Source organism: Rhincodon typus, chromosome 29 (genome assembly GCF_021869965.1).
Source record: "Rhincodon typus isolate 14 chromosome 29, sRhiTyp1.1, whole genome shotgun sequence".
Lineage (NCBI taxonomy): Eukaryota > Metazoa > Chordata > Chondrichthyes > Orectolobiformes > Rhincodontidae > Rhincodon > Rhincodon typus.
In genome coordinates, this window is record NC_063360.1 from 33,989,322 (window position 1) to 34,010,670 (window position 21,349).

The 21,349-nt window shown below is 43.7% G+C and overlaps 1 protein-coding gene across 1 annotated transcript in view; it reads left to right on the forward strand.

Annotated features, from left to right (window-relative positions):
- arhgef18b (rho/rac guanine nucleotide exchange factor (GEF) 18b) overlaps positions 1-21,349 on the forward strand; it is a 229,805-nt gene that overhangs the window by 54,843 nt on the left and 153,613 nt on the right. Inside the window, exon 4 of the mRNA XM_048613939.1 lies at positions 14,595-14,781. Within this exon, the coding sequence (XP_048469896.1) occupies positions 14,595-14,781 (187 nt within the window). The remainder of the gene's footprint in view (positions 1-14,594; positions 14,782-21,349) is intronic.

Sequence of the window (21,349 nt, forward strand, 5' to 3'; positions counted from 1 at the left end):
CAACATGGCTCTTTGCGTGGAAAATCGTGCCTCACTAACTTGATAGAGTTTTATGAAAATGTAACAAAGTGGATTGATAAGGGCAGAGTGGTGGATGTGATCTGTATGGACTTTAGTAAGGTGTTTAACAAAGTTTCTCATAGACTGGTTAGCAAGGTTAGATCACACAGAATATGGGGAGAACTAGCCATTTGGATACAGGACTAGCTCAAAGGTAAAGACAGAGAATGGTGGTGGAGGGTTGCTTTTCAGACTGGAGGCCTGTGATCAGCGGTGGGCCACAAGGATCTGTGCTGAGTCCACTGCTTTTTGTCATTTATATAAATTATTCTGTAAGTTTCAATTGGATCCCCCCTCATCCTTCTAAATTCCATCGAGTACAGACGCAGAGTCCTCAATCATTCCTCATATGACAAGCCCTTTATTGCCGGGATCATTCTTGTGCATCTCGTCTGGACCCCCTTCAATGCCAGCACATCCTTCCTTTGATACAGGACCCAAAACTGCTCACAATATTCCAAATATGGCCTGATTAGAGCCTTATACAGCCTCAGCAGTACATCACTGCTCTTGTATTCTAACCATCTCAAAATGAATGCGAACATTGCATTTGCCTTCCTAACTGCCAACTCAACCTACACATTAAACTTAAGAGAATCCTGAACTAGGACTCCCAATTCCTGTTGTGCTGCAGATTTCTGCATTCTTTGCCTCATTCCTACCAAAATACCTAACCTCATACTTTCCCACATTCCATCTGTTACTTCTTTACCCACTCTCCTAGCCTGTCCAAATCTTTCTGCAGCCTCCCTGCTCCATCAACACTTCCAGTCCCTCTACCTATTGTTAGGTCATCTGCAATCTTAGCAACAGTGCTCTCAGTTCCTTTGCCCAGATCATCAATGTATGAAGTGAATAGTTGTGGCTCCAACTTTGAGCCTTGTGGACTCCTCCAACCATCGACTGCCATCCCGATTTATCCCCAGTCTCTGCCTTCTGCCTGTCAGCCAGTCCTCTATCCATGTCAGCGCCTTGCCCCTAACACGATGGGATCTCACCTTATTTAGCAGTTTCCTGGGTGGCACCTTGTCAAAGGCCCTCAGGAAATCCAAATAGATCACGTCCACTAGTTCTCCTTTGTTTAACCTGCTCGTTACCTTCTCAAGCAATTCTAACAGATTTGTCAGGCATGACCTCCCCATGACGAGGCTGCACTGACTCAGCCCTATTTTACTGTGCACTTCCAAGTTCTCTGCAATCTCATCCTTAATAATGGATTCTAAAATCTTATCAATTACCGAAGTCAGGCTGATTGGCCTGTAATTTCCTACATTCTGCCTCCCTCCCTTCTTAAACAGAGGTGTTACATTATCCATTTTCCAGTCCCGTGGGATCCTCCCTGAATCCATTGATTCCTAAAAGATCACCACCGATGCCTGCATAGTCTCCTCAGCCATCTCCTTCAGAAATCTGTGGTGTAGTCCATCTGGTTCAGGTAATTTATTCACCTTCAGCTTCTCCAGAGCCCTGCTCTTAGTGATGGCCACTATACTCACCTTTGTCATTGACTCTCTCGAAGTTCTGGTACGCTGCTGGTGTCTTCCACTGTGAGAACTGATGTAAAAGACAGTTCCTCCACCATTTCTTTGTTCTCCATTACTACTTCTCCAGCCTCATTTTTCCAGTGTCCAATCCTGCCTCTCTCTTACCTTTAACTTATCTAAAAAAAAACTCTTGAAATTTTCTTATTTATTACTGGTTTATCCTCATATTTTATCTGTTGCCTCGTTATTGCTTTTTCAGTTGTTCTCTGCTGGTTTTTAAAGACTTCCTAATCTCCTGGCCAAACACTGTTCTTCACCACATCATATGCTTTCTTTTTGCCTTTATGCAAATTTTCTGAAGAAGGGTCTAGGCCCGAAATGTCAGCTTTCCTGCTCCTCTGATGCTGCTTGGCCTGCTGTCTTCATCTAGCTCTACACCTTGTTATCTCAGATTTTCCAGCATCTGCAGTTCCTACTATCTCTAAGTCCTTACCTAGTCTGGCCTACGTGTGAATCCAGGCACACAGCAATGTAGTTGACTCTTAACTGCCCCCTGAAATGGCCTAGCAATGCAATCAATTCAAGGGCAAGTTAGGGAACAAGTATGATGCCCACATATCTTGAAAGACAAAAAAATGGATCTCTCAAAGTGCCTTGCGGCGAAGTCTGTGTGAAGTGTAATCACTGTTGTAATGGAGGGAAAAGTTACAGAAGGTGATTCTAAGTCAGGTGACCAAACATTCGATTAAAGAGAAAGGAGTTTAAAGGAAGAGAGAGGCAGAGATGTTTAGGGGAAAAAAATTCAGACTTTAGGGTCTAAACAGCTTAATCCATGGCATGGAATGTTCTGGAAATGGTGCTGAGTAAGAAGCCAAAATTACAGAAATACAGAGCTGCAGGAGGATTTAAGAGAAAGGGAAGAGGGATTTGATTGCAAGGATGAGAATTTTAAACTCAGAGCAAAGTATTGTGGATGCTGGAAATCTGAAATAAAAACAGATAGTGTTGGAGAAACTCAACAGATGTGGCAGCATCTATGGAGAGAGAAACAGAGTTAACGTTTTGAGTCTGGTCTGACTCATCCTCAGAACTCACACTGGACTCAAAATGTTAACTGTGTTTCTCTCTCCACTGATGCTGCCAGACCTGCTGAGTTTGTCCAGCACTATCTATATTTATTGGAGAATTTTATATCTTAGGTATTGGTTGACAAGAACCTATTGTAGATCAGTGAGAACAGGAAAACAAGAACCAGCTTTAGTGCATTTCAGGATATTCATATTTTTGAGAGGCGGAAAGCTGGGAGGTAGACACCAGGCAGGTCAGCTGTGGAGGTTACAAAAACCCGAATGAGATTTTCTACATACTGGAGCAGAGTGGAGGTGGGCAGGAGATGGTCTTAGTACGGAGGGGACAGAGGAGGTGGGGTATGGGGTCAGATGTTCAGCTTACGGTCGAATAGGAAGCTATTGTTGTAAACAGTCTGGATCAGCTTGAGACAGGGCTCCTAGAGGAGAAAGGAATTAGCGATGATGGAACAGAGCTTAAGTTGCGGCACACCATCTTCTTATGTCAGCTTTGTACCTGTACAATTGTGAGAAAACCTGTTTATTCTATTCACACTGAGGAATGGGGACATCTTGGTAGCCCAGCATTTGTTGCCCATCCCCAGAGAAAATAGTGGAGATAGTGTCTGCAAAAGGCTACATCAAGCTGGATCGACTATTACTACAGTATAGGAGTCCTGTCATTGGGTCAGAGAGGTACCCTGTGCAATTGCCCAGATTAATGCCACCCTCACTGTCCCTGATTAATGCTGTAGGGTGAAGAGTTCCTCCTAGATAGGTCTCCCAAAGTAACTGCTTAGCAAAGGAGCCAAAACCCCATTTGGGAAATGTTAGCCTGCGCATGTAGGTGCCAAAAGTTAATTCTTCCTTCCAATGTTGCCAAGTGAAGTGCCTTATATCTCTCACCTGGGATCTTTTCCACAAGTGGAGTGACGGAGGGGAAATGATTTCTTTTTATAACATGAGCCAGTCTAACTGTGAAATTGTAAGCAAATGGGATAAGTGCAACATAGGTGCCAAGTCTCAAACAGCAGAGGCAAAAAAAGTGTCCGGATAAAAATTAATAAGAGGAGATCAAGCCAAAAGATACAAGAGGAAATGATCTTTAACAGAGATTTGCATTTCTGGCAGATCCAGGAGTCTCACAGGGACTTAGCAGCCACAGGCTGTGGTTTTCTGTTCAATGTTTTCATCTTTCTGCAATGTGGAAAATCTCTTCAGGTCAAAAATCCGAGTTTATTTTCAGTTTGGTTAAAAAGCTATCGGTTTGGAAGGTGAGAGCACGTATTTGTCACTGAGCAATGATTGGCCAATCTCAAGCTGACTTTTATTTGGAGCAACTGGGTGCCTCTGGGGGAGTGGATGAGGGAGGGGGCTCAATGTTTGTACATCTTGGGGAGGTGAGGGGGTAATGTTAGAGAAAGGGAAGCAAACCCCCCTCGACCCTCAGAACTTCTGTTGGGGAGCGGGCGCAAGTACAGAATGAGTGAGCAGAAGATCGACATATACGGTGATGCCTTTGCAGTCAATTAGCAAGAAATGAGCGAGGGAACGATCGTAAGGTGCAGTTGGGGTTTATGTCCAAGCATTCAATTCATCTGTTTTAAGGAGTGAACGTTGTTATTTCTGACCTAAACTTTATGACACATGAGTAGAGCCATCCAGTCCAGCTAGTTGTGAATTCACAGCATTGAGATGTCAGCTTAATATCAGAAACAGAAATGTTCCACAGTGTAATCACACCAGGCCCAGACTCAGACACTGGTGTAAAGCCCATGCCAGCAACTCGTGGTTCAGCTCTTCCAGCAGAGAGCTGCGTCAGTGAAGAAGCTTCACGCCTTCCTTATGGAGTGCTGCTCTCTCTGCAGAGTTGTAGTCCATTGGGTGGCATTGACCCCTTTTTCCCCACCCTTCCCCAACCCCATCTTCTGTGTCCTGAAGGTTGTGGGTTCGAGTCCTGTTCCAGTGGTTACAGCGGGTCCTGCAGTACCCCCAGAACTGAGGGAGTGCTGCCTTGTCGTGGGGGGTGTAGGGTTGCAGGGCATTGTTAAGCTGCAGACCCCTCAGCCCTTTCATGCAGCATTAAAGGATCTTGTGGTCATTATCTCAAAGATGAGCTCATAGAAACAAGGAAAGCAGGAGTAGGCCATTCAGCCCCTTTGAGCCTGATGTCCCGTTCAGTATGATCATGACTGATCTTGTATGTCAATGCTATATCCCTGCTTTCTCCCCAGACCTTTAATGCTTTTAAAATTTAAAAATTTCTTTCTTGAATATATTCAATAACTTTGGCCCCACAGCCTTCTGTGGTAGAGAATTTCACAGGTTTGCTACACTCACAGTGAAGTAATGTTTCTTCATGTCAGTCCTAGATGATTTACCCTGTAACCTGAGACAATGTCCCCTGGTTTGAGACTCTCCCAACCGGGGGAAACATTCTCCCTGCATCCAGTCTGTCCAGCCCTGATAGAATTGTATACATTTCAATCAGATCCTCTTTCAGCATTCTAAACCCGACTGAATACAGTCAAAGAAACCTTTCTATATAGGACAGCCCTGCCGTCCCTGATATTAGCCTAGCGTTGCCTTGGGTAGTCTTTACCCTCGAACACCATCAATGACAAACAGACTATCTCAGCAAAGTTACATCGCTGTTTTTCTGGGGGGATCTTACCGTGTGCAAACTGGCTGTCATTATCACTAAACTACAGCACTGACTACACTTCAAAAAAAGGTTTATGTTGGTTGCAAAGTGCTTTGGAACATCCTGTGCTCATGATAGGTGCTATCTAAATGCAACATTTCTTTATGTAATATACCCAGAGTTTATAACACACTGGACCAGGTGTATCTGTGAAACAGCCTGGGTTTGTAATGTACGTGTATTGGTTCATGAAGTTCTCGGTAATACTGAGTGCAAGCCTAATCTTAGCAGCCAGGGAGTTTAACTTGCCGAGAAAAGAATCGATGAGCATCAACCTATCAAGGGAAAAGCCTTCATTGGTTGCCAGGGCTGACTTTACAGGGCACAAACTTCTGAATTTTCAGAGTTTGCAGGAAGGGTGGTGTGGGGTAGGGGTGTGGGGTTTTGGGGGAGTGGAGAGAAAGGACGACAAAGGGGAATAGGAGAAAACAAGATGGAAAGCGTGAGAGGATGAATATGAAAAGGAGTAATATAGCTGTTTCTGTGAGTATAAGGTCCACGTTTCTAGTGAATGTGACAGTTGGTATCATTTAGGGGATTGTTATATTTTGTTTCAGGAGTCTGTGGGTGTCCGTCCATAAAAGTCCTGTTTGCATGTGAAACAGGGTCTTACTGTTCTCTCTACAGTGGTTTGATTACTGGGGATGTTGTTTTTAGACTTGTTGGGAGACTCGCTTTTAAGGATCTTGTATTCTTTCTGACACAGACTGGGGTAACTCTTCCCTCTAATACATATAGGAACTGTTATCCTCTATGTACACATGAGGTACACTATTCTAAAGAACAATGTACATAAGAGTTGTGATTCATACAGTCATATTCATAGGGTCATCCAGTATAGAAACAGACCCTTCAGTCCAACCAGTCCATGCCAACCATGTTCCCAAACTAGACTAGTCCCACTTGCCTGTGCCTGGCCCATATCCCTCCAAACCTTTCATGTACGTATCCAAATGTTTTTTAAATGTTATAGTTGTAGCCGCATCCACAACTTCCTCAGGAAGTTCATTCCTTACATGATCCACTCTTTGTGTAAAATGGTTGTCCCTCAGGTCCTTTATAAATCTTTCTCTGCTCACCTTAAATCCTTTGAATATACACAGATGCTGCTGTTCCCTGTTATCTAGAGTCCATTATAAAATATTTAATAGCAGAGCGTTTAGAAAGCACAGGCAGGATTGAACAGGGTCAGCACGATGTATAAAGGGGAAATCATGCTTGGCAAATTGACTGGAAGTCTTCAAGGATGTAACTAGCAGAACTAATGAGGGGGAGCTGGGTGATTTTCAGAATGCTTTCAATGAAGTTCCACAAAAGAGATCAGGGTGCATGGAATTGGGGATAGTGTATTGAGATGGATAGAGAATTGGTTGGCAGACAGGAAACAAAGAGAAGGAATAAGCGGGTCTTTATTTGAATCAAAAACAGAAATTGCTGGAAAAGCTCAGCAGGTCTGGCAGCTTCTGTGGAGAGAAATCAGTGTTAACATTTTGGGTCGAGTGACCCTTTCTCAGAACGTTCTTTATTTGAATGGCAGGCAGAGGGACCAGTGGGATAAATGCTAGGATCCCAGCTATTCACAATCTATGTTAATGATTTAGATGAATGGATTAAACATAATATCTCCAAATTTGCAGCTGACAAAATATTGGGTGGAAGAACGAGCTGTGAGGAAGATGCAGAGATGTTTTAATGTCATTTGGACAAACTCAGTGTGGGCAAATTCAGGGCAGGTGCAGTATAACGTGGATGAATGTGAAATTATCCACTTTGGTAGCTAAAACAGGAAGGCAAATTATGATCTGAATGGCTATAAATTGAGAGAAGGAAATGTGCAGCGAGTCCTGGGTGTCCTCAAACACCAGTCACTGAAGGTGAGTGCAGGTGAAGAAGGCAAACTGTATGTTGGCCTTTGTAGTGAGAGGATTCAATGACTTGCTGCAGTTGTGCAGAGCCTTGGTGAGACCATACCTGGAATATTGTTCGCAATTTTCATCTCCATATCAGAGGAAGGATGTTCTGGGTGTAGAGGGAGTGCAGTAAAGATTTAGCAGACTGATTCCTGGGATGGCAGGACTGATGTTTGAGGAGATGTTGGGATTATATTCACTGGAGTTCAAAAGAATGAGGAGTGGATCTCACAGATACTTATAAATTTCTAACATGAACAGACAGTGTAGTTGCAGAAAGGATGGCAGGGTACCAGGCATGTCCAGAACCAGGGATCATCATCGAAAGATACAGGGTAGGCCATTTAGGGCTGAGACAGTGAGAAATGACATCATCCAGAGAGCAGTGAGCCTGTGGAATTCACTGCCACAGGAAGCTGTTGAAGCCAAAACATTGAATGATTTCAAGAAGGGGTTGGATAAAAAGATACGGGGGTGGGGGTGGGGGTGGGGGTGGTGGGGAGGCGGTGGGTGGTGGAAAGCAGTAAAATGCTGTTGAATTGGATGATCAGCTGTGATCATAATGAATGGCAGAGCATGTTGGAAGGCCAAATGACCTATTCATGCTCCTTTTTCCTATGTCTCTATGTTCATATCTACACAGAGGCTGCTATTCTCTACAGTATACACTCAGGCTGCTATTTCCTACTGTATACAAGAAGGTTGGTATTCCTTGTATATACATAGAGGCTGTTATTCCATATTATATACACAGAGGCTGCAATCTTCTATTGTATGCACAGAGTTTGCTACACCCCTTTATATACATTGAAGCTGCTATTCTCCACTTATATACTTACGAGCTGTCAACCCCTCAAGTATACCTAGGATATAGTATTCTGCATAAACCTCACTGTGACTCCTATTCTCTACCGGATACACAGAGTCTGCTTTTCCCCGTCATGCATAAGAGCTGTTGTTCCCAACATGAAACACAGGAGTTGCTATTCCCTATACTGAACACAGGGGCTGCTGTTCCCCTGTAATATACAAGTGTATACTTTCCGTATGATTTAACATCATTTCTGTTGGACAGATAACTGTTTCTTGCAGACTTGTTCAGTCACTGAACCATTTGTTCCTGGGTCTTGCATTGAGAGTACAGACTGACTCCTCACTGATATGGATCAGGACAGATACAGGAACACAAACACATTGATAGAGACTTCTGCCTAACCTTAACATCATTCTTCTGCAGAAATTATTTGTGTGTCAGTACTGTCCTATTCAAATTGGCAGATAAACATAGACAGCTATTATCACTGGAAGAGAATTTGTGCTTGAATGTTGGATGGGAGATAAGAGTTCCAGCAATGTGCAACTATCCATTTCTCCTTCCAAGATGCAACTCATATCAGTTTCTTCATGTCACAGTTATGAGAGCGGTTAGATACAAATGTATGAATTAGAATATGTGTAGGCCATTCAGTCCCTCAAACCTTCTCAACCCTTCAAATAAGGTCACGGTTTGTATTTCGAATTCTGCATTCTTATCTACACTCTGATAACCTTTCATTCCCCTGCCCAACAAGAATCCATCTGCAAGAGATAGTAGGAACTGCAGATGCTGGAGAATCTGAGATAACAAGGTGTATCAAAATTTTTCTGAAGAAGGGTCTAGGCCCAAAACGTCAGCTTTCCTGCTCTTCTGATGCTGCTTGGCCTGCTGTGTTCATCCAGCTCTACACCTGGTTATCTAAGAATCCATCTGCCTCTGCATTAAAAATATTCAATCACCCCACATGCATTGCCTTCGGGATACAAGACTTCCAAAGTGGAATCCCTAATTTGAAAATAGTGCTCCCTATTTCTGGACTGACCCGTAAGAGGAAGCATCGTTTCCACATCAACCTTGTTGAGACCATTCAGGACCTTACGCACTGTAATAAAGTCAGCCCTCACTTTTCTAAACTCCAGTGGAAACAAGCCCAGCCTGTCCAATGTACCCTCATAAGAAAACTTGCTCATTCCAGGTACAATCTAGTAAAGCTCCTCTGGACCAGCTCCAGCGTATTTATATCCTTCCCTATATATGGAGATCAAAACTGCACACAGTATTCGAGATGTGCTCTCACCAATGCAGTGTATAACTGAACCATAGAGTCCTTACCTTATTGTTCAATTCCTCCCATAATAAACAGTAGCATTCCATTAACCTTCTCAATTACTTGCTGTACTTGCAGACTAACAACTTGTGACTTATGTACTAAAACACCTGGATTGCTCTGCACCTCAGAATTCTCCATCCTTTCTCCATTTATGTAATACTTTGCATTTTTTATTCTTCCTAGCAAAATGAACAACTTCACATTTTCATACATCATACACCATCTGTCAGATATTTGTCCACTCACTCAACCTATCTATACCTATTTGCAACATCCTTATATCCACTTCATGACATACTTTCCTAACGATCTTTGCATCATCTGTAAAATCTAGCTGCCATGTGTATAGTCCCTTCATCATTAGCCAGCACTTTTACTTTGGTCTGTGAGCACTATTTGTTGTATTAATCACATAGAAACGGGACAAATTCATTCAGCCCTCAAGCCTCTTTAACTATTCAAAAAGAAGGTCATGGTAGAGATGTTCATTGCTGATTACATAATGTTCAGTACAATTTGCAACTCAGCAGCAAATGAGCAGCAAGACCTGGCTAACATTCAGCCTGATAATGGCAAGTCGCATTGATGCCACACAAGTATCAGTCAATGACCGTTTCCAACAGAGTGAATCTAACCATTGTGCCTTGATGGTCCATTACCATTACTGAATCCTACCACCAGTAACGTAGGGTTACCAATAACCAGAAATTGAACTGGACCAGCTATATAAACACAGTAACTACAAGGGCAGGACAGAGGCTGGGAATTCTGTTGTGAATTACTCATCTCCTGACTCCCCAAAGCCCTGTCTACTATCTACAAGGCATAAGTGACAAGTCTGATGGAATACTGTCCATTTGCCTGGATCAGTGCAGCTCCATCAACACTCAAGGAGCAGTGGCAGCTATCCCTGTGAAGATACACTATAGAAATTCAAGGGCAATTAGGAACTGAAAACAAACTCTAAAATTTCATAGATGAATAAAACACAAATGATACCTTGGCAGATCTGTAGCTCACCTCCACTTTGACCTCGTAAGTCTTAAATACATTTACTGGATAAAAATATCGCAATCCTGGTGTTTAAATTTTTAATTGAGAACCCTGTTCTCAGCAGCTTTTTGGGGACGAGTGTTTCAGATTTCCATTGTGTGAAGAACTGCTTGCCAACATACCCCTGAGAAAACTCAGTCTAATTTGAAGATTCTGATCTCTTGTTTTGGACTCCTCCACTAGAGAAAACAATTTCTCCCTAAATACCATGTCAACTCCTTTAATTAGCTAACAAAAAACTCCAATTAAAGTTTGAGTCCTAAACAGTGATTTTCTCTTACTTTAAATATAAAACTATATTTTTTTAAATGTTGGCTTAGATTAAAGATTTGTTGTGTGTTGTTCCAATGTGATATTTGACCTGATGATACACATAGCTTGTCTGTTTCTCAGTGTCAACATATCTCATCTTACTGAAGATAGGACAGGTCACCAAAACTGTGTGTGTAAATAAGTTGCTAAATTTAGTTATTAACTAACTTTGAGGTCCTTGACTTGTCAGTTTTTGAATCCATTCGGCAGTGATGACAGCTGAAAATATAAACACTGGATTGCATCAGTTAGACTGATTTGAAGTCACAGCCTCTTTCCATCTGCCATCGTGGGGCGGTACAGTGGTTCAGTGGTTAGCACTGCTGCCTCACGGTGCCGGGGACCCAAGTTCGATTCCACCCTCGGGCGACTGTCTGTGTGGTGTTTGCACATTCTCCCTGTGTCTGTGCGGGTTTCCTCTGGGTACTCTGGTTTCCTTCGGGTACTCTGGTTTCCTCCCACAGTCCAAAGACGTGCAGGCTAGGTGGATTGGCCATGCTAAATTGCTCGTAGTATTCAGGGATGTGTAGATGAGGTGGATTATAGGGATATGAGTCTGGATAGGAATGCTCTGAGCGTCAGTGTGGACATGTTGAGCTGAAGGGCCTGTTTCCACACTGCAGGGATTCTATGGTTCTATCTTGTATTCCACTAGCACTAGCCCACTCTCTTCTCACCTGTATTGAGGGGAGTGTCGTACAGTTGGTTGTGTCATCTTAGAGATGAGATGTTAAACCAATCTCTCAGATCCCAGAGTAGGGGAGTCTCCTCAGTCTTCTGGTCAATAGTTATCCCTGAATCAACAACACAAAATCATCACTGTGCTGTTTGTGCGAGCTTGCTGTGTGCAAATTGTCTGCTGCATTTCCTACATTACAACAGTCAGTACCCTTCAGAAAACTGCATCCTTGGCTGTAAGATGCTTTATTGTAAAGTTTTGAAGAGCAGTATGAATCTGAGCTCTCCCCTTCATTCATTGTATGTCATTGTCTTGTAAACAAATAGCCTCACGTTGACACAATATGACATTTGGTGTTCCCCTCAGATCTGGATGGGTGATCTCAGGCTTTCACTGTTTTAACAATGTCCTGGTTGAAGGAATGAAGAGTTGTACATTGCAGTTTGCAGATGTCACTAAGTTGGGAGACTCTGGAACTGGATATTGACAGGTTAAGTGAGAGGCCGAAGCAGTAGCAGATTGAGTTTAATGAGAATGAAGTAAAAGTTCCACCAAATAGTAAATGAGGTTAATCTCCCTGATTCCTGGGATGGCAGACCTGATGGATGAAGAGAGAATAGATTGGCTAGGACTGGTTTTCCTGGAGTTTAGCTGAATGAGGGGTGATCTCATAGAAGCCTATCAAATCCTAAGAGGCTAGACCGAGTAAATGCAGGAAGGATGTTCCTGATGTTTGGGGATTCCAGAACCAGGGGTCACAGTCTAAAGATACAGGGTAGGCCACTTAGGACCGAGATACAGAGAAATTTGTTCACCCAGAGAGTGGTGAGCCTGTGGAATTCTCTGGCATGGAAAGCAATTTAAGCCAAAATGTTGAATGTTGTAAAGAAAGATATAGATGTAGTTACAGAGTCAGACAGCACAGAAACAGACCCTTTGGTCCAACTTGTCTGCACTGACCAGACATGCCAATCTGACCTAGTCCCATATCCAGCATTTGGCCCATATCCCTCCAAATGCTTCCTGTTCATGTACCCATCCAGATGCCATTTAAATGTTGTAATTGTACTGTTGACTTTGGGTAACTACATTTTTAGGTGTGGCACCATGATATCGTTGTTGTGGCCAATCATGAAGGTTGAAAAGAGGGTAGCTGATTCAACCCCTTTCACCTCATAACAAAACAAAACCACAACTGATCAAAATCCATTTGGAACAGTTCAATTTTGAAAAGGAGTGTTTAATTTTATTAGCACAGCTGACTGAAATGCCAACTAAACAACGTACATTTCTGGGGAAATACTATTCAAGGCCCAGTTAGTTCCCTCAAGAGGTTGCCAAAGTCAGAAACTCATGACTCGCTTGGTCAGTTTTGCATGACCTCGGTAAAGGTTATTCACCATCTCAACCAAGTTTATCAGCGGTTGATGAAGATTTAAAATACTGTACTTCTCTTGGAACAGAAGGTAAGTAACTTTAAGCAAGTCACGCATAAATCTGAAGTGAAATAATTGGCTCAAACATAATTAAATCCACTTTGTGGATATCACAACTTTCCAACACTTTTCATATGAAAATATTTTATCTCAGTAAACACTTAACTGTGAAAACTTTCAAACCATAATTTGTCAAGTATACCCAAAGACTAAGCCCTCGCTAATTATCTGGGGTCCCTTCCTTTACCACGTTATAACCCTCACAGTGTGAGCACAAGCTTCAGGAGAGAGCACAATCAAGCTTGGATGTGATGAGCCTCTAGTCAAACAGCCCAGAGAGCTCCCAATGTTTAAGTCTAATGGGATCAAAGACTGTGGGGAGAAAGCAGGAACAGGGCACTTCATTGAGCGATCAGCCATGATCACATTGAATGGCAGACTCAGCACGAAGGGCTGAATAGTCTGCACCTGTTCTCATTTTCAGGGCAGGCGATGGCCTAGTGGTATTATCGCTGGACTGTTAATCCAGTACCCAGAAAATATTCTGGGGACATGGGTTCAAATCCTGCTACAGCAGATGGTGGAATTTGAATTCAATAAAATCTGGAATTAAGAGTGTAATGATGACCATGAATCCATTGCCGATTGTTGGGAAAAACCCATCTGGCTCACTAATGTCCTTTAGGGAAGGAAACTGCCATCCTTACCTGGTCTGGCCTACATGTGACTCCAGACCCACAGCAATGTGGTTGACTCAAAACTGCCATCTGGGCAATTAGGGATGGGCAATAAATGCTGGCCAAATTAGCAGCGCCCTCATCCCATGAATGAATAAAGAAAATTTTCTATGTTCCTATGGAATCAGGAAAGACAAAATGGAATATGCAGATCCAGATCTTCCAGCCTGTGGACAGTAGGTACTGAATGTACAGTGGAAGGTGTACTTATGGGACTCTGTGGTAATGGCTGAAAAATAATAAAATTTCTATGGGCAATTCTACTGTTCCATGGACCTCTAAAAAAGCTTCCAACTGTCTGTTAAAGTGTATGTCAGCCACCTGTTTAACCAGGGAGGGCATCACAATCCAATCTTCTCCCACTCAATGTTCATTCACTGCGTAATGTGGTGAGGGGTAAGGAAGAGCTGTACCTTACTATCCCAGGAGCAGTGTACATTGACAATAAGAGAGAAGAAGAGATGTTTGGATTTAAATCACAGCTTTTACAACCTCAAGATGTCCCAAAGCATTTGACAGCTGTGGAGAAAGTAACAGGGAAACATAGCCCCCTCAAGCTTCCAGGTAATTTGAAAACAGCACAAAGTTTGAACATATTCTTTCTTGTTTACAGAGAATGGGACCGCACGCATGAATGTATGTTGCTTTGGGCAAGTATCATTGAGCCATGACAATCTTGAGTGTGTGACACTAATGACCGATTCCAGTATTTTCACCATGCAAAAGCTACAGTCACCTTGTCAAACAATTAGCATCCTATTCTTCTGTAGCATATTGCAGTGATCACTTAAAATTTGGCATTTTTGCATTACTCCTGATGAGCGTAAGACACAAAACTTCAGTAACATGCCTTTCTTTTCATCAAGATTCAAGTTCTGTATGACTAAAGGACTGTTTGTATCCTAATACACCAAAAAAACCTACTCATCTTTCATCCTTGGCTTTTTTACCACTTATATTAAATCTGTTGATTGATCTTGGTGTTCCAATTCCCTGTCTACACAGGCTCAGCCTTGATATGCTCGGTATTGACAGTGATGGAGAAGGTGATAGAGAGGATGAAGACCAGTTGGACCAGTCGGGCTACGAATTAGCAGAACCGCTCAACGCCAACTCAGAAAATGATATGCAGGCAACTCGGGGTCAGGGGCAAGCCAACTCAAGCATGTTGGAGAACGAAATAACCAAGCAGGTGGGTTGCTGGGGTTCCATGTGAGATTCAACAGAAGGGACAAGAGCACAAATTAAAAAGGGATTACCTATTATGGAAATGACTGATCACTAACATTCAAGCATTATGTTGTAACCCAGTAAGACCATAAGGCTTAGGAGCAGAAGTAGGCCATTTAGCCCATCAAGTCTGCTCTGCCATTCATTGAGACCGTGGCTGATCCGATAATCCTCAACTCCATTTTCCTGCCCTTTCCCCATCACCCTCAATTCCCTTACTGGTTAAAAATCTATCCATCTCAGCCTTGAATATATTTAATGACCCAGCCTCTACACTATCCTCCGAGAGAAGAAAATCCTCCTCATCTCTGACTTAAATGTGTGGCTCCTTATTCTGAGATTATGCCCTCTGGTCCTAGACTCTCCCACAGGGGGAAATAATGTTCCCACATCTCTCCTGTTGAGTCCCCTAACAATCATGTATGTTTCAATAAGGGAGTCTTTCATTGTTCCGAATTCCAATGAGTACAACCCCAATCTACTCAACATCTCCTCATAAGATAGCCCTTCCTCACCTGGTATCAGCATGTATATAGATGGTCTCATGGTGCTGCATATAATACCCCTTGTGTCTGAATCAGAAGCTGTGGGTTTCAGTCCCATCACACAGGAATAGATGGTCAAAGAAAGTAGGTTTCCAACATGGCCAAACAGACAGATTATCAACCTGCAAATCTTTGCAATGCACCTATGACGGGCAGTGAGAACAGGTGAGTGATGCAGAGTGATGCCCCCAAGCTCCAGGCTACAATCTGTTTTCAGGAAAAGCCGACTGTAGAAACAGATATAAGCACATGCTCTGTCTGCCGCACAACAATCAGGAGGCTTTTAAATTGCAGACAGTGAGAGACAAAGAGGATTAAGGAGAGATATCCACTATTTATGACAAAGGCAACTGAAGGGACAATGGCTGAGTGAAGGAAATTGGCCGTGTTTGAGGGGCTAGAATTGGAGGAATGCGGAGAGGCCAGAGAGTGAAAGGGCTGAAGAAGAATTTAGAGACAGGGAGGCATGAGGTTATGACCATATTTAATAAAACATGTAAGATTCAAGGCATTGTAATTTTCCCAGTTTAATTATCCTCTCAGTGGTGATTAAACTCAACCACAGCAACAGAATAATTTATCACAAATATCTTCTTTGAAGGCAACTCCAGTGGACTGCACTGCTGTAGGATTCCATAGCAAATGGATTGAACCAACTTCTTCATCCACGTTTTTCTTGCAATTTGTGATTTATTTATTGCATGAAAAAAAAAGAATCTGTCCTTATTATTTGCAGTCCTGCTATAGCTGTACCAACTGCAGTGGGGAGACAATGACCTAGTAGTATTATTGTTAAATTCACCCAGCGATCCAGGCAATATTCTGGGAACCTGGGTTTGAATCCTAGAAAGTGGATTCAATTTTTAATAAAATCTGGAACTAAGCATCTAAGGTTGACCTTGAAACCACTGTTGATTGTTGGGAAAAACCCACCTGGCTCACCAATGTCCTTTAGGGAAGGAAGCTGCCATCCTTACCTGGTCTGGCCTACATGTGACTCCAGACCCACAGTGATGGGGAGAGAAAGCAGAGTTAATGTTTTGAGTTCAGTGACCCTTCTTCAGAACAGTTCTGAAGAAAGATCATTGGACTTGAAATGTTAACTTTGCCTTCTCTCTCCACAGCTGCTACCAGACCTGCTGAGTTTCTCCAGCAATTTCTGCTTTTATTTCAGATTTCCAGCAGTTCTTTGTTTCATTATAATACCACATCCACACTGTTGACTCTTAACTGGCCTAATCAGAGACACCCACGTCCCATGAATGAATAAAAAAAACAAACCGGGGCTCATTTCTCATAGGTTTTCTCAAACAGTTGCACTGCTCATTGCTGTAGCCTCACTGCAACATGTCTGTCTTTCAACAGTATATAACAATTGAACTTGCTTCAACTGTGAAGCTGCATGTGGGTGAATAGCAGATCACTGACAAGGTCCGACTTCCGTGAGATCCTCCAGTTTTGATGGAATCCCACAGTGTGGGAGCAGGCCATCGAATCCACACTGATGCCTCCAAAGAGCATCCCATCCAGACCACCCCCCCCCCAACTATCCCTGTAACCCTGCATTTCCCATGGTTAACTCACCTAACCTACACATCCCCAGATGCTGCACAATTTAGCATGGCCAATCCACTTAACCTGCACATCTTTGGACTGTGGGAGGAAACCAGAGCACCCGGAGGAAACCCACGCAGACACGGAGAGAACGTGCAAACTCCACACAGACAGTAACTTGAAGGTGGAATTGAACCCAGGTCCCTGGCACTGTGAGGCAGCAGTGTAACCACTGAGCCACTGTGCCACCCAAGTTTTGGGCCCTTGAGCATCCCTGATCATAATTGTCCCACCATCAGTAACTGCACCTTTAATTACCTGTTCCCAAATCAGTGGAACTCTGACTCTCTGTCTCTCTTTGTATCTCCCTCAGCCCTGTCTAAGACGTTAATTAAAACCTCAGTAATAGAGTAAGGTTTTTGTCACCTGCACTAGTATCTAGCTTGGTGTCGGTCTTTTGTCTGATTAACTCTTCTTTATTGGGGGGTGGGGTCTGCTGTTATTTTACTGTGCTCAAAGTGAGATGAATTGTAAGGATATGGGGCAGGAGCAGGGAGGTAGGACCACTTTTAGTTGGGATTATATTTGGCATGGACTGGTTGGATTGAAGGGTCCGTTTCTGTGCTCTATGAGTCTATGAATGAAGTCTGCTGCCCTTTTGAGTTAATAATTGCTGATGGAGGGAAACCTCCTGTCCAGCAGAGGGGGGGCGGCACTTATTTCGGGGCAGTGGTAACGGTGTCACCTCTTGGACCCTCATCTTGCGGCGAGACCTCAGGACCGGGAGATGTTAAGAGACTGACAGATCCTCTACGTATGCTTAAACCTTCTTTGGTTTTAATTTGTTGAAAAAGGTGGCTGCAGCATTGTTAGCGTGACTTTGGGCTGGGAGAGGCAGAATCACAGAAGTGTTGCGGCACACAGAGAGGCCATTCAGCCCATTGCACCTGTGCTGGGACTCACCCAAATGAGCATCATGTCTCTTTATCATTCTCCTGCCTTTTCCATGTACCCCTACACACTGTGTCTATTTTAACTATCATCCAATGCCTCACTTGAACCGTGCCTCCCCTACATTTCCTGGGCTGTACATTCCTGTCCCATAGAGACCCTCTACCCCACTTGATGGAAGATATGGAGGGGGGGGTTAAAGGAGAAGCCTGAGTGGGGGATTTGCCCTCACATCTCCGACTACCTCAAATACCCACTGACATTTGACCTCCCTCCAAACACGCCTCACCAGCTGCCAATGCCCCTCAACCCCTCCAAATCTGCAACCCAGTACCCCTGCCAATGTCAACCTCAACCATCCCCATGATCACCGCTCAGCCCCCAACCATCCACAATGACCACCACCATCTGACACCCCCATTCCCCGCCTCCATAACTCACCCTAACCCGCGCCCAGCGTTGTTCACCAATTCCTCTGCACCCATTTGAAATAACTGCACAGAGGCTGGTATCCCCAGCACCAGGTCACCCATTATTTACACGTGGAGAGTCCTTGACACTGACCCAGCTCCCTCAGAGCCAGCTCTCAGAGTGAACAGAACCTCTGACACTCCTGTTTATATCTGTCAGCCAGGGGTCCCTGATTGGACCAGATTAACAGCCCCAATCAGGGAGCTCATATTCGATGAGGTCCATCTGGATGACCTTGTTACAATCTGTACACATTGTCCAACACTGGCTGAGCAACACTTTGCTTTTGCCAAATTCTCATCCTGAATTCCAAATTTGGTCATGGGTCTGGGCCTCTGTTCCCTGCTCCAGGCCTACAACCCTCTGAGACATCTGTTTTCCTCCAACTCTAGCCTCCTGTCTGGTTTTCTTGCTTAGATCTTTGTGTCTTTAGGGGCCTGGGCCTTAAGTACCGGGATTCCCTCTTACACCCCTCCTGTCTTTCTCTCCCAATTTAAGGTGCTCCTTAAAACCTCCTACATCAAGCTTTTAAGCCTTGAAAACACCCTCCATTGCTCCAAGTCAAACTCTATTTGATAAAGATTCTGCTATTATCATTGACTTTATATAAACCAAAATGTTGTAAGCATCATTAGGAGGCGGAAGAAGTAATGGAACTCTGAGAAGTCTGAATCAGCTCTGGCAGTAAACAGGTTTAATTCCTTGTACACATCTTTTCAGAAATAGAAACACAATGGTGTGGAAACAGGCCCTTCGGCCCAACAAGTCCACACAAACCGTCAGAGCATCCCACCCAGACCCATCCCCTATCACCCACCTAATCTACACACCCCTGAACACTACGGGCAATTTAGCATGGCCAATCCACCTAGCCTGCACATCTTTCGGACTGTGGGAGGAAACTGGACCACCCAGAGGACCATGCAGACACGGGGAGAATGTGCAAAATCCACACAGACAGTCACCCGAGGGTGGAATCAAACCTGGTCCCTGGCGGTGTGAGGCAGCAGTGCTAACCACTGAGCCACCGTGCCACCCACAAGGATAATTTCATGCAGAGTGAAGTGTGGGCTGCTCGCTATCTAGATCGTTCTGCCACATCTGTTATCAATCATGTGCCCAAATAGCATGGGGAACACTTCAATCTGTTCGAATCTCCAGCCCAGTCAAGTGAAAAATTACACAAAGCTTGTAGCAATTAAAGACAACCTTGTTTTACAATAACACAATGGCTAGGCTCACAGACTGCACGAAAACTCTCTCAGTAAAACAAGTGGATCTGCTTTCTCCCACTCCAAGTGAACCTATGTGCCGTGATGCTTGTAGTATCAGACTGATTTCCACCATGGGCACCTTGTGTTATCTGCCACCTCTGCCAGTGTGTTGTGCAGAGTAAGGTTTTCAGTCCACTGCCATTAATTTTCCTTTGTCTATACTTTGGTTTGGAGCCTGTCTAATGTCAGTGCTGAAGGATAGACTACCAGAGGGTCTTTCCAGACGAGGCACTGTTACAAAGAACAAAAGAACAATACAGCACAGGGACAGGCCCTTCAGCCCTCCGAGCCCGCACCGACACATTTTACCCTGTATACTAAAACTGTCTTCACTTACAGGATCTGTCTCCCTCTATTCCCTTCCTATTCATGTATTTTTCCAGGTGCATCTTGAATGCTGATATTGTGTCTGCTTCCACCACCTCCTCTGGCAGCATCCTTTGTGTGAAAAACTTACCTCACACATCTCTTTTAAACCTCCCACCCCACACCTTGAACCTGTGTCCCCTAGTAATTGACCCCTCCACCCTGGGAAAAAGCCTCATACTTTCCACTCTATCCATGCCATCCACAATCTTATAAACTTCTATCAGGTTGCCCCTCAACCTCCTGCATTCCAGTGAAAACAAACCCAGTCTATCCAACCTTTCTTCATAGCTAAAATCCCCTATACCAGGCAACATCCTGGTAAACCTTTTCCGTACCCTCTCCAAAGTATCCACATCCTTCTGCTAAAAACCGAAAGAACTGTAGATGCTGTAAATCAGGAACAAAAACAGAACTGAGGAAGGAGCACTGGACCTGAAACATTAACCTGATTTTTCTTCACAGATGCTGCAACATGTGCTGAGCTTTTCCTGCAATTTCTGTTTTTGCTTACATCCTTCTGGTAGCATGGTGACCAGAACTGTACACAATATTCCATGTGTGGCCTATCTGAAGTTCTATAAATCTGCAGCATAACTTGCCACTGTTGGTTAACTAGATTTATTTTGCAGGATAGCAACAAGTACCACAATATATTAGTCAGGTATAATTACTAGGGCTCCCAGGAACTGTACAGGATATATCTGCTCCCTCCAAAGGCTGGTGTAGATTTCACTATCTGTGCCCACAGATTGTCTGCAACTTCAACAGGGTTCAATGTAACATGACTATTTACTTCTTCAGAACTGTGGCTGTATATATCACATTCTAGAACAGCCCAGCCTATCAGGCCTTCTAAGAGTTTTTGGAAGTTCCTCTGGACCTCCATTCTGGACTAGTCTCCCTCTTCAGCCATCTGGCCGTCATCCAAAACTCTGCTGGTGGAATTGAACCTGGGCCCCCGGTGCTGTGAGGCAGCAATGCTAGCCACTGTGCCACCCATCCAAGTTCTTCAGGGTTACAACATACTCTGACTCTCTCTTGTCTTTCTTTTCTAATTGACATGCTCTCCTCACATTCAGAACTTCCCCAACAATCCTTCTTTTTACACTGCTACTTAGAATTCCTCCTATCTATCAGTATAATGTCTTCCTTAATGGAATGAGCAAATTTCCCCACTAAGATATTGGTTCCTTTCCAGTTTAGGTTAGACCCATCCTTTTTGAGCAAGTCTTTTCTATTCCAAAAGACATTCCAATTGTCCAACAACCTGAACCCCTGAACAGTGCACCAGCTCTTCAGCCGTTGATTTCTTTATTTTAATTTACGCCCATCACTGATTAACCCCTGCTCTATGACAACAAGGTGC